General features: G+C 38.9%; 1 protein-coding gene across 3 annotated transcripts in view; it reads left to right on the top strand.

Moving 5' to 3' along the window:
* DNAJB4 (DnaJ heat shock protein family (Hsp40) member B4) overlaps nt 1-12,735 on the top strand; it is a 32,088-nt gene extending 19,353 nt beyond the window's left edge. For all 3 annotated transcript variants that reach the window (XM_005238443.4, XM_013300055.3, XM_055815446.1), the window contains 2 exons: nt 1,957-2,531; nt 4,125-12,735. In XM_005238443.4, the coding sequence (XP_005238500.1) occupies nt 1,957-2,531; nt 4,125-4,358 (809 nt within the window). In that variant the 3' untranslated portion in view covers nt 4,359-12,735. The remainder of the gene's footprint in view (nt 1-1,956; nt 2,532-4,124) is intronic.
* The last annotated feature ends 1,999 nt before the right edge of the window (nt 12,736-14,734 follow it).

Below are 14,734 nucleotides of genomic sequence, written 5' to 3'. Positions count from 1 at the left end.
GAAGACCTTCAGCTTCTACAGAGGATGTAGGGTTTTTTTGTCTTTTGTTACATTGCATGTATTCAAAGCTTTAGTGCTGTTACTGGAACATTCTAGGAAAAAAGTGTTTATGTAGATACCAGGGGCCTTTGTTGCCTCTTGGGTCTTTTGCCTTCTTGCACTTCTTCCTTCTTACCCCCTGCCTTCTTTCTGTATGTCATTGTAAACCTGTTTACTCTGTGGATTCATTTGCATTTTAGATTCCTGTGCAGCAACTCATGCCTATCTACTTTCCCAAAATATCATTTTAGTCACTTTTACCAAAGAGTTTAAAGTAAAGCATATAAAGCCTTTGGCATTCTGGTATTGCATACTTGAAGCCAGAGGTTCAAAACATAATTTCTGTTTATTTGAGGCATAATATTAAACCAAAATATAATTTTTATAACGGTGAAGCTGGAAATACCTCCCGATGCCTCAGTTGCTCTTAAGCTCTTCAGTTGCATCTGTGAGTGTAACTAGTTGTGAAGGAAAGGCAGTGGGTGGGGTGGGAGGATGGAAGGAGGAAACTGAGTGTTTTTACAGCCAGGAACTGGATGGACCTTCAGTAATTTTTGGCTTGCTGTTTCAGAAGGTGTTCTTCTACTACCACAGACTGAATCCACTGATCTGCTTGCTTGACATTAACAGTTCTGTGACAGAAGGGTGTACTAGTACATGTTGCTAAGTACTTTTAATATGTTCTGGTATTGAGATGGGGAAAGCATTCTCATTCTAATGTCTTGCTTGGTTACTGTTGATAACCAGTATTAAGCTTATGCACAGAAGGTCTAAAAGAGTGATCCAAAAAACCCCACCAACCCCCTCTTTCAGATTTAGGGAATGCATACTTTACTAACGTAAGTCTTCACACTTTTATGGCTATGAAAGTAGAATAGCAGCCGTAGTGCTGAGCTGCTGCGAGATACATTACAAGTTTAGAAATAAAAGTTTCTTAAGAAGACTTTCAGTCTTTCATCTTAAAGATTTGAGAAGATATCCTAAAGTAGTCAGTGCAGGAGAGCACTATTACGAGGAAATACTTAGAGATCACCTATTGGGACAGAGGCATTTAAGGAAAGTGATTTTAGCTGGGTTTGGAATGAGAGAGCAGGAAGTACAAGGGACTGTCCAGTGAGAACTGAGGGAAGACTTATCGGGAAGAAATTAGATGTAGGTCTCTCCTCCTGGCATATAGAAAAGAAAGAACATTCTGTTTGAGAACATTCTGATTTTTTGCACGGAGACTGTGACGTTATATACAAGATTTTTGAACCCAAATGGATCTTAGGAACTTCCATGCTATTTTTATTTGTGGCTGCATTGAAAAAGGGTTCCCAGGTTTCTTACCTATTTTGTATCATAGGAACACAAACTCTGATAGGTTTGGGATTATAAATTGAACATTAAGGAAGCATATGGCTGCTTGACTATTGGCGTGTTACCTTTTACTCAGACTGAATTGCAGGAAAACAGAGGTAAAACTAATTAACACTCAGTTAAAGCTGAGCTACAGAAACCATGGAAAATGTTGCATATGATACTGCATAATTTTCCCCACAAGTGATCTTGTAGAGGGGTGCAACTCCCAACAGATTTTGCAGAACAAGAAAAGATCAAGTCAAGTAGACCTGTCTTCTGTTTTAAGATACGAGTTCTTTGAATAACTGGCTTCAATCACATGAAATAAAATTGGCACTGTCAGAATACATGCTCTTCTGAAGTAGAATTCATTCCAGAGCTTCAGAAACTTTGTGGCTATTGAATTACTAGTTGGTACTGCATAGTCTGATGTTGAGTCCTCTTTGTAAAGGAGACCTTTCACTCTACTGCAAAGACCTTTTTGACTCATCAGTTCTGATATCATTACATTCTACAATAGGGAATCTTATACTAATACTGAATTTGTTTTTAACTTTGCTTATTTGTATTATTTAGGTCTGAAAGGAGGAGCTGGAGGACCAGACGGACAGGGTGGTACCTTCCGGTACTCATTCCATGGCGACCCACATGCTACATTTGCAGCTTTCTTTGGTGGCACAAATCCTTTTGAGATCTTCTTTGGAAGGAGGATGCCTGGTGGCAGAGACACTGAAGACATGGAAGTGGATGGTGATCCATTTGGGTCCTTCACTAGTTTTAGTATGAATGGTTTTCCAAGGGAAAGGAATACAGTTGGTAGCCAATTACGTCGTAAACAAGATCCCCCTGTAATCCATGAACTTAAAGTGTCATTGGAAGAGATTTATCATGGCTGCACAAAAAGGATGAGGATTTCACGTAAAAGGCTTAACCCAGATGGTAGAAGTGTCCGAACAGAGGACAAAATTCTTACTATTGAGATAAAAAGAGGATGGAAAGAAGGCACCAAAATCACTTTTCCAAAAGAAGGTGATGAAACACCCAACACAATTCCAGCTGATATTGTTTTTATCATTAAAGATAAACCTCACTCTCACTTCAAGAGAGATGGATCAAATATTATCTATCCTGTTAAGATCAGCTTAAGGGAGGTAAGTTTCTCTTTTGGTAGAACATTACAGTATGATACAGTGGCTCTGCTGCACAAGCTCTATGGCAGCAGTAAAGTTTTTGATTTTGTTTTTTAGTTAAGTTTCACTCTTGTAAAGTCAATATGTGGCTGCAAAGCACAGTTATTTATAGCGGTAGCAATAGCCATTTTGATAAAAATGGAGTATTATTTTAAGCTGTTTACTATTAGAGGTGGAAGAGTATGAGGGTGAGAGTAAAAGTTGGTATGTCTTAAATCTTTGTACTTTAACTTTCTAGATAAATATATATTAGGCTGAAGTAACAAACACAAACAGTTAAAGAATACATCCAATATAGTATGCTCCTTACTGCTGTGATGTGATTGCTACTTCTGTAGGACAAAGTAGAAGTGTTTTAAATACTTTCACTGCGAACAAATTCTAAGTCTGCCTTTTTATGTCCTAACTTATTTGAGTGTGATTTCAAAGTACGTAGAGATTGATTTCATGATTATAAATTATTGTGAACAGGTGTTACAGAAGCTATATATAACAACAAAAATGGTATAGCTTTTTAAAATTCTGTTCCAGGTCAAAACACATTGGCTTTCAAAAAGAAATATCAGAAAAACACCTCAGCAGAGTTCTGAAGGGTCTGAAGCCTCGACAGGGTCATAATTTAAATGATAATGTAGATGAGCGTGTATGTTGGTTTTTTTCTCCTTAATTAGCATGAGGTGGAGCAATAAACTCTTGCTTGTGTTAAAGCTCTTTGTGTACATTATGAGCTCCCTTCTTAAAGGATTCTTAACTAAAAATACATGGGAAGTGAGGTAAAACACCTAAAATAAGATGAGGGAGGGAGAAAAGACAACATTTAATGTTGATGTGAGTAATTTAGTTCCATCATAGATAAAAGCCTGTTTAGACGCATTGTTATGTAAGTTGGACATAATCAGTATAGACTAAGTGTGCTGAATCAGGTGAAGTTGGAGGAATCAAAATGTTGTTATCTGAGATCCTAGTAATGAAAACAAACTATTGGATAAAGCAGGAGGCGGTCTGTGATCTTCTAATTTTGGTGCACCAAAACGGTTGTTTCCTTTTCTTTGAGCATCATGAATGCTTACCCAAGATGGCTGTGAAATTTGATATGCCTTTGCTTACAGACACTTAAATGTTGTTTTGCAGTTTGGTATAGTATAGGTTGATAGTATATTGGAGTAAACGCCTGTACAATGTAAATAAAAAGTGGAACAGGACTCTAAATTTCCAATGGAAACAGAGAAGCTAGACATCTCTAGAGAAGTACGAGTGAAGAGTTCACTCTGTGCCCACCTAGCTCATTATTTGATAAAGGCTCTGAAGGATATATAAGCTCAATTACCCTCCAGTGGCCATTGTGTAAGATTGGCAAATTCCATGATACTCAATGAAAAATTGAAGTCTTCCGTTTTTAAGAGAGGAACACTGTATTTGAATTTTGACATCTCAGTAGTGCACAGTGGAAATACTGTTCAGAATGCTAGTCTTTTCTAAATAATCCAAATTCAGTTACAGGTACAGATAAAGTTCTGACCAATTTCTTTTTCTCATGATACAATCTTTCTTTAGGCTTTGTGTGGCAGCTCTATCAACGTGCCAACGATAGAAGGAAGAACCATACCCATGACAGTAAATGAAGTTGTAAAGCCTGGAATGAGAAGAAGAATTATAGGATATGGTTTGCCATTTCCCAAAAATCCTGACCAACGTGGAGACTTAATTATAGAGTTTGAAGTAATTTTCCCAGATAACATTTCTCCAGCATCAAAAGAAGTACTTAGGCGAAATCTTCCAGTTTCATAAAATGAAGACTGTGTATGTTAACAGTTTAAACAGGACACTGGAAATGCAGAAGACTGGCAAGTCTGTGCTTTTAAAAGTGCAATCTGTAACAACTAGTGGAATATTTGGGGTTTTTTTTTTTTGTTTTTTTTGTTTTGTGGGATGGGGGGGAAATACTGTAATGCTGCATGAGAAGAAAAAGGTTAAATATAAGTCATACAGGTGACTTCTGCAGTAAAATTTACAGGAAAACCACTCATTTTATTTTAGATCTTCCTAATCAAAAAAAGTTATTCATTATTTTGCCTAATGTAAAATGTAGTCGGTTTTTACAAAGTCAGTACATATTTCTGATACAGTATTTGAGCCTCCAAGTACTTTATTTCTTATATCCCTACCCTATCTATAACATTACCCATTTGTACAGAAATTGGACATAGTAGTAGAAATATGCAAATGTATAAATAATATAAAGAGCAAAACATGAAAGATATCATTCTGGTATGTTGCCTTCCACTGCACAAAGCATAGGCTGGGAAAATTGGCTTAGACTCCTGAACCATCCCCCAGTGGAATGAAAGCATTTTCTTTATTGCCTCAGAGAATGTGTGAGGACTGCATTGTGAGTCTAGCAAAGGGCATGTGGCTTGAGGAGCAAGAGTAGCCATTTGCTATGGGATAGTTCCTCAGCCTTCAGGCAGAACAGCAAGAAGGGTTTCAACAAGTACATAAATAGAAAATGGTGGGCCTTCTGTCAAACGGAGCAGGCAAGCTTGATGACAAATGACATGGAGAAGGCTGAGGTACTCGGTGCCTTCTTTGCATCAGTCTCTACCAGTAAAACAAGCCTTCAGGAATTCCAGACCCCTGAGACCAGAGGGGAAGTCTGGAACCTCAGTGATGGAAGGGCAGATTAGGGTGCACCTAAACTGGAAGTCCATGAGCCTGACAGGTGGCATGTCTAAGTGCTGAGGGAGCTGGCTAATGCCATTGCAAGGCCACTCAGTTATCTTTGAATGGTCGTGGAGATTGGGAGATGTTCTGGTAGACTGGAAAAGAGCAAATATCACTCCTGTCTTCAAGAAAAGCAGGAAGGAAGATTTGGGGAGCTACAGGCCAGTCAGCTTCATTCACCTCAGTCCTTGGGAAGGTGATGGAGAAAATCTTCCTGGAAAGCATTTCCAAACAGAAGGACAAGGTGATCAGGAGTAGTTAGCATAGCTTTACAAAAGGGAAGTTGTGCTTGACCAACCTCTATGCCCTCTACAGTGAGGTGACTAGCTTTGTGGATGACCAGAGAACAGTCCATGTTGTTTACCTTTGACCTTAGTAAACAGACTGATAAAGTACAGGTTAGATAAGTGGAAAGTGAGGTGGAGTAAAACCTGGCCAAATGAGTGGGCACAGGGTGGGTGTAGTCAGTGGCACAAAGTCCAGTAGGAGGCAAGGCAGTAGTGGTGTACCCTATGGCTCAATACTGGGGCCAATACTATTCAGAATCTTCATTAATGACCTGGATTATGGGATGGGGTGGGGTGCATCCTCAGTCAGTTTGCAAATCACGAAACTGGGAGGAGTGGCTGGTAACCCTAGATGATGTACCACCTTTGAAAGGGACCTAAGTGGGTTGGAGAACTGGACTCTCACAGAGTTCAACAAGGGGGAATGTGAAGTCTTGCTCCCTGAGGAATAACCCAAGGCAGTAGTAGTACACCCTGGGAGCTGAGTGGCTGGAAAGCAGTTTTGCTGAGAAGGACCTTGAGGTCTGGGCGGATAACAAACTGACCATGAGCCCACAATGCACCCTTGTGGTGACACAGGCCAAAGCTTTGCTAGCAGGCTGAGGGAGACAATCCTTTCTCTACTCAGCACTGATGAGGATGCATCTGGAGTACCGTGTCCAGTTCTGGGCTCCCCAGTACAAGGAGGATACAAACTTACTGGAACAGAACTAGCACAGGGCCATGTAGGAGCGGCTGAGAGAGCTGGAGCTCTTCAGCATGTAGAAGAAAAGGCTTTGGGGGGGATCTTTTAAATATAAATACCTAATGGGAGGGAATGGAGATGGGGGGAGCCAGGCTTTTCTCACTAGCTCTCAGTGGTAGGACTAAGAGGCAGTGGACACAAGTTAAAACACAGGGGATTCCATCTGAACATAAGGAAACACCTTTTTACTGTGAGGGTCGTCAGACACTGGAACAGGTTGCCCCGAGAGGCTGAGGAGTCACCATCCCTAGAGATACACAGAACCTGACTGGGCATGGTCCTGGGCAACCTGCTGTAGCTGACCATGCTTGAGCAGGGATGTTGGACTACATGATCCCAAGATGTTCCTTCCAACCTGAATGATTCTGTGAACTTGGATTTAGCACTTTTCACTAGACAGAGATATGGGCTGTGCTCTGCAAATGAGGCGTAGCCCAAAGATGGGTGGTATTGATGTGACAGCTTGAATCCCTAGGGAGCAGGTCTGTATCTGCGTAGAAAGATGCACAAAGAACACTGTAAAAGCATTTGGCTAGTGCAGGTATTTAAAGATCATGCTGATCTCAAGTATTCATTATTTTCAAAGGCTGAGCTTTACTCCCGTGAAGAAGGAAAAGCCCAGGTCCTAGCTAAAGGAAAGTTTGCTTAAGATACAAGGTGGAATAGGGGTTGCCAATAAGCTTTCATATGCTTGAGTCTTGTTTGAATAGAAATATGAGTTACTTGTCTTTAGAGTTAGAAGGTGCATAGGGAAATGGAGAGCCTTCTGTAATAGTCTATAGTTTTATAACACAGTAATAGGGCTGGTTCCCTTGATTGCAGCATGATTTTATTGAAAGAAATACCTTGCAGGTGTGCTTTATTACTTGAGTTTAAAACCGTAATACAGTGCTTTAACAACACTTTCTAAGGTTTTTTTTTTTTGTTTTTTGGGTTTTTTTTTTTCTTCATAAGAAAATATGTAAGATTTGCTGTCAGCCTTTTGCCTGTGGAAATGTAGTAGTTACCTGCTCTGCTAGGTGGCTTAAGAAATAGCAGTGTTATCTTCATGTATGCGATTTTCTGCTGGAGAGTAAGTCATGTGGAAGTGGAATTTAATTTACAGTAACTTTTTAATGAGCACAAGAATAATCCCATTTCTGTTACTCAAAGGAATAGAACTTCTGGGAGATACTGTTCAAGTCAATTTTTCAACTTCAGATCTCTTCATACAGTGTCAGTTAGCTGTAGTCCTGAATCTACAAGGAACTAAACAATTATTGGAGCAGTATCACAAAGGGAAAAATTTGCTGCTTAGTGCTTTACGCTTATTGTTAACACTATATATTTGTTCAAAAAATTCCCATTTCAGTATGTTCCGTATTGCATTTCTTATATGGTTTTTAAGTAAAAAGTATAAAGTTGGTTTTTAACTTACTTTTATCTTTTGTTATGATGGCAGATGCTGTAAGCTACACAACTTTAAAAGCATATCATCCTAAAATACCTGTTTGTTGGTTGAAAAGCTAATGGAATTGAGCATTTTGTAATTCAGGATCTTGTAACTATAGTCCAACTTGTAAAAAAAAAAGGTTACAGCAACTAGAATTATTTTTTGTAACCATCCTCGGGTAAGAGGAGTAGTGTTAAATTGAGGAATTGCAGTATCTTGTGTATTTAGAGATATATATGTATAGCAAACTAAATTTTTCCAACTGTTTTCATGCTCAAAATACAGAACTATAGGACTGGTATGAAATGCTTGTATTTCTTTTCTTACGGAGAAGTAAGAAAGCATATGTTTCAGAAAATAGCATGTGGAATTACTTCAAAATAAGAGAGGGAACATTAATATCTATCTAATCCAGGATTCTCAAAAATTAATACTTTTCTAATCAAAAAATGTGCTTAAAAGCTATGTTTTAAAAAACACTTGATTATTTAATAAAGGCTACTTGGGAGAAGGAGTCAAATACAGTCACCTAGTGTTATCTCTTAACTGCTGAAATACATGGAAATAACATGGACATTCGTGAAGTTGGGGCAAGAAGGATATTTTGATTTCCTGAAGCTTGCTTAGGTGCCATAGAAAGTAGAAGTCATTTGGTTACTTCAGAGGAGTTCATTCAACAAGTCTATGAAAACCTCTACTTCTAACCTTTTTTAATCTCCCCAACATCAAGCTGTTGCAAGAGTAGGGCATGCTACATTACAACCATTTCTCCATTCTGCCATGCAGTATCACTCTGTGATTGCTCTAGGCAGGCTTTCTGATGTCATGAGGATATTAGTATTTTACTCTTCCACTCTTTTGTATTATCAATGGTGAAAACTTGTTGAAGCCTTTTTGTGGTGTCTTGAACAGATGATGCAGATTTGGATTGGTTTTGAGTCCCAACCTGTTTACTTTGTTATGGAAGTAACAGACTTTCGGACTGTGGTTGGGTCTCCACTGTTGTTCTTACCACCTTCATCTTGTAACTTTGTGTGTTCTCACTTCCATGTGCCTTTCATGAGGTGAGAGCTCCTCTTCATTTGTAAGTCCTCTTCTAGTATTCATCCCTATTTTCAATATGACCTTTGGTCCAAACCTCACAAACAGTGCTGAAGATGAGCAATAAGTATTATGATGATCAGTCAAATGAGATTACCGGTGTTCTAATTCTCAGATGTGATAGTCCTAGTATTTTTAGTAAACACTCAAAATGGTATCCATGTCTGATTCTCAAAAATCCAAGCAGGAGGAGATGTCTATCGGACTGATGCAGAGCCAAAGCATAGGTGAAGGTCATGTCTGTAGCTGGCTTGGTTTTAAAGACCCTGGTTGAACTGTACACAGGCATCAGTAGAAATTCTTGACTTTGCATAGTTTTGCTGAGAGACTGGAGAAGACCATTGTCCTGTTTGGATAATCTGCTATGAGTTCTGGATTTTTATTTTTTTTTTTTGGAGGGCCCATTCCAAAATAAATCAACATTCTGGAAAGGGAGTTGTATTTGGCCAAGAATCAGTTCTACTTCTTGGTAAGTGCCACTAGCCCTATGCTTGCATGAACTAAACTTTCCCTATTAATGAGTCATGCTTTGTGGTGGGGTTTTTGGTATTTGTTTTTTTTGGTTTTTTTTTTTTTTCTTTTTAGACATACTGGGTGCAACTGGCTGGCATTTAGTTTTTGTTGAGAGAGGAAAATAATTGTGGTTCTTCCTTGGCCTTTAGTTAAAGCTGTATGATCCTAGACATACATCTTTTTTTTATTATTATTATTATTCTTACCTTATAACCCTTGAGTCTCTCAAAATATTTAACCCTAGAAAACTCCCAAACCCTTAAGCCCTTAAGATGCTTTTGCCAATCTTGGACGATTTGGCCTCACTAATGTGATGACGCGGTCTTCAAATGTGGTTCTAGGAGCTGTGTATCTGGGGTGCTACTGAGCTAAAGGAGTGAAGTCTGTAGCCTTTGTAAGGGCTTTACTCTGTTCATGGACAACTGACTGATTTTAAATAGTGCAAGGCTTGTTAATCATGTCTCTTATCCTGTCATGCCAAACTGTGTTATTTCACTGCTTTAGGCACTTGCATACTTGATGGTGACCTGTATGTCTGGCTGACAGAACTATCCAGAAGCAAGTGCTTCATAGACAGGGGTTTGAGAGAATGATGTGTGTGACTGAATGCCATCTGTACTATCAATGGAAGGGAAAGACAGTAAACTCAGATGGTTGTGGAGAACAGAAGTATGTTTGTGAAGATCTGGTCAGTCTTGCATATGAGGAGCACTCCCTGCCAGATCCAGAGTCACTTCCCTTGACTTCAACAGCATCAATCCCATAGGGATCCACTTAGAGAGCTCTAAGTCATAGTGGGTATGGCAGCTCTCATGCTGACAGATAGTTGATGAAGCTTCTAAGAAAAGCCTTGAGGTGACTAGACAACTGACAAACTAAATGCCCTCTATTCCTTTCTGGTGTGTGCATTTTATGTGCTAGTCTGACTCGCTGGTAACATACTTTGGGGGTAGAATAGATTTTACTCCACCAGTGAAATTTGCTATGACTCAGGGTGAAATTCTATGTGCTTGAATTCATATGCTAGAGCTAAAGAATATGTGGACGTATTACTGTAAATATCATTAAGAGACAATTTTCCAGTCAGTAAATGCTAGTCCTCATTTGCAGCTGACATTAATAGTTTTTACTACGTTGCTTACTGAACAAATCCCATAGAACCAGGGTATTCATATAATCACTTACTGTTTGGCATGCAAAGTGGGCAGATGGCAGTACCAATCTCAGCAAGTACAGAATCTCAGCTCTTCATTTGTCAAAATGCTCAGCAACAGACTATCAGGTAGCATGAGTTGTTTCCTTCAGACTCCTCCAGTTAATTGTTCTATTATTTAAAAAGTGAAAGTAGATGTCTGCTGTTCCTCCCCTTAGATCTAGAATGTATAACTGTCCTGTGCTTGTTTTGTTCCCCTGGAATTACTGGTTACCCAAGGGAGGAGCTTTGACAATCTTGTTAGTCATGCCTGATTGCTGTATCAAGGGCAAATTATCATCTTCACATTCCTGTTGCCTTACATAATTAAAAAAACAAAATCCCTACCCAGCCAGTTCCTGAAATACCATATAGCACTTCTCTGATTAGTACTTTATGGCACGCTCCGCAGAAATGTCTCAACTGCTTGTATTTGTATCCAAAGAAAGGTGGATAAACTGGGTTCAACGAGAAGCAGACCTTGCCACAAAAGCTATGGCTAAGTGTAGTAAGGACCTAAAAACACTTCTGAGAGCAATCCAGGAAAACCACATATTTTTATTTTCCTCATATACCAACAAACTGATTTTAAAAGTAGTAGGAAGCAGGATAAAAATTCCTAGGATCCCCTTGTGCTCCCTATCAAGTCACAATTCCAAAACTGAAGCTGGTGTGCGAACTGAGTTCATTGCTGCTGCACAAACTTTCAGAGGATGGTTTTGCTAGTTCATATTTTGCCTTTGACACATGGAAAACATCAATACTTAATGTAATATGGACAAACTCTCAGAAGATCATTAAGTTTTGGTAATGGAGTTTGGTCCCCTCCTCTCACAGGCAGTCCTATTTGAACTCCTGTCTTAAAATTGAGGAGGAAATAAAATCTTAGAGAAAAGCCTTGTTTTGCAGTATCCTCTGATGGTTTAAAAATAGTTGTGAACATTATTTATGAGTAGGAGATTTCAGTTCTATTTTTATCAATATTCTTTTATTTAGATAGTTTATATCCACTTAATGCTATCACAGATACTTACAAACACCAGGTATGTTTCTTCTCGGTCTTATTTTAATTAGACTAAACAAGATAAGGTCCTAAAATACCTTACAAGAAACTCTTTGTTCTCTTGCCATACTAGTAATTCTTTTAAGCAGTTGCTTTGTTTGGAACATGGATAACCAGAAAGATATAATATGTTGCAGGTAAGAACTGCCTAAGTCACATATAGGTAGATATCAATATATATAGAGATTTTATGTGTAGTGAAACAACTTTATGTACTGACAGTTTTCAGTATAGCACTGTGCATTTCATATCCAGTAACATCACTGTTCTATTCCATATACTTTATCCACAAACTTTATGCCTGTTGCATGCCACAATTCTGGCATCTTAAGTGCTGTAGCTGAGAAACTGAAAAATGTAATAAACTGCAGTGTGAGATATAGAATAAAAGAACTGAAACCCATTTTTCCTTTTTTTTTTCTCTTAGTAAATAGCTTATTTTTTCTTCTAAAGCTAAGGCTAATAATGGATTATTAACTTCTATTTAAATGGTTAACTCTCCAACAATATAATTTACAAGAAGTGAAATCTAAGTAACTTTTGGATCCCAGCTATCCTGAATTGCTTGAGGCTTGTTTGAATTCATGACCTAGTTTTGATGTGCGTTAGTTAATGTTGCCAGATATTTCCCTAGTGTGGATACATGTTCAAGGAAGCCTGAGACCAGGACTGGTTGTAAATGGAGAAAATGCCTTGTACCCATTACAGGCTTTTATTCTTTAAGCTTCTCAGCAGTCTGACTCATTTCTAGCTCTACAGATCACTCAGTCAACACTGTTATGCTGATTAAATCCAAGTGGTTGGAACTGCTAATACATGATCAGAGCAATATTAATAAATAGAATTTGCAGCTTAGCAAAAAATAAGCACGTGTAGCAATAATGGACAGGTGAAAGTGAGTGTTGAATGCTTCTTTGCAGTTTCTTGCTGTGCCAATTTCATGTAGATGCTGTTCTAGGTTTGCCTTTTGAGACTAATTTAGCATATGTGCAACGTTACCTTCCTCAGATTTAAATGACAACAATGTCACCTGTTACACTGTATAAATTATGATAGCATATATATGCTTCATACTGTTTGTGTTAAACAGTACAATATGATCTTCAGTTTATTTGGTCAGCTCTGTTGGTCTCTTCTTTCAGTACTTAAAAGCTGCTGCTGCTGCTGCTTGAAGCTGTAAGTAGGGTCAGTGTAGTTCTTGCACAACTTCAGCTGTCTTTTTCCATCTCCCCATATGAAATGTGGAAACATTAACACTTTCACTGAAGAAAGATTTGCAATGAATACCTAAATTAGGGCTGTCAACATCCGTGAGTTTTTAAAATAAATCTTCACAACCTCTGTATGTCACTGTATAGAAACTTGGCTGGTTTAATTTACATTAAATTATTAACGTCAATAATTAAATAATGACTGCAAACAGTATTCACTTTTGCATATTTCATTTCATTTCACATTCACTTCATAAAAAAATGAATTTTTTAAATTCATTGATTTAATTATCTTTTCAGAAGATAAGGAATGAGTTGGTGGAGATCAAGACTGGTAGAGACAGGACGTAAATACTTGTGAATGTCACCAATTCCTTTGTAATACATTTTAGTAAATGGAAAGGGCACGTCTTAAAAGAAATCGCCCATTTAAAATTGCAAAACAGCAAACCCCCCTAAATATCAGAACGAATGTGAACAGTTTGGCACTGTTATTTAATCCATCTCTTTCATCTCACTGCAATCTCATCCAATTTATGCCAACATCTTGTCTGAATTGCATTGCAGTAATGGGGAAAAAAATACACAGAGTTCTCCAAGTTCAGAGAAATGGTAAGTTTCCTGGTTTTAAACTAGACTGAAAAGTCACCTATTAAAGTATGATGGCAAGTTTGTTCTGTGGGTTTCTTTTAATTGGTGGAAATGACTAGAAAATTCATAACAATCTTGAATTGAATTGTCTTCGATTAGAATTGGATAAAAGTGAAGTATTTTTGAGTGTTCAGTTAAATCTACCACAAGCCATCTGGAATGACTGAAATCTGGCTGGCTTCAAACTTTTTTTTTCCCCACAACATGAGCAGTTTAAAAGTTACATGTCTTTTCTGAGATGTTCTGCGAACTTTCTGATCTGCTATGCTAAGAACTTTTGACTCCAGGCTGGCTCCTACTAATTCACTTTTCTGTGCCTACCTAGTCTGACTCCTGTGTGCCAGAATTGCCCCCCCCCCCCCCCCCCCTTTTTTTCCCTTCCCCCCCTCCCCAGTGATTTGTCTTTTTTATTCTGAGTCAGAAGATGCAGTAAGGCAATGCTGCTTCTTTGCAGCTTTAGAGAAAATTCCTTTAGGAGTGCTGGGTGTTGCCTTGTGAAATTTCCGCTCTTCACACCTTGAGTGGATTCAGAACACCAGTGGAAATGGAGCGACTTGCGCTCAGGTGAGTGTAGTTCCACAGGAGCACAGATGATGTATGTCTCTTACAACACATGAACATCTAACTCGTTCTGTAGAGTACATTTCTCTATTCCATGATGGAGAAAGGAACATGTTAAATCTACTAAATGTTGGAAAATACTTTTCAAGTATCTATATGTTACATCTCAGTGTTTTGAAGCTGTTGTCCAGTTCAATAGGAAGCCTCTGAAACTTTGCTTATACAGCTATTTCTTTATGAATCGTTAGAGGGGTTTATAGGTACATGAAGTATGATTGTGGTAAATAAGCAAGAGTTGGCTGAAGTCCTTGTATACTTAATGTTTTCTTCTATATCCTGAATATAAACCTATTCTGAATAACATTCAGTACTTTGTTATTAGTAGAAATTCCTGAACCAGCGAGTGGAAAGATGGTAAACTTTTTACAGTCCAGATTTGCGTATGATGTTGGGAGACCTTCAGGTGAGGTGAGCACACTCTACGCTACACACCGTCTCTAATGCACCGTTACGGAGAAAGCAGCAGCGATGCCCTCGCAACAGGCAGCGAGCGGCGGGCCCCGGCCCCCGGCGGGCCCAGCTCCAGGTGTCCCTGGCTGCCATCGAGAGGAGCCCCCGGACGCTGCCGGCCCGGACCCGAGGGCGGGAGGGGTTACCGGTGGCTGTGAGTAGCTCCTGGCCCGGCTC

This window comes from Falco peregrinus, chromosome 10 (assembly GCF_023634155.1).
Source record: "Falco peregrinus isolate bFalPer1 chromosome 10, bFalPer1.pri, whole genome shotgun sequence".
NCBI classification, from domain to species: Eukaryota; Metazoa; Chordata; class Aves; order Falconiformes; family Falconidae; genus Falco; species Falco peregrinus.
Note: the sequence above shows the minus strand (reverse complement) of the source record. Positions and strands in the feature narration are given on the sequence as shown.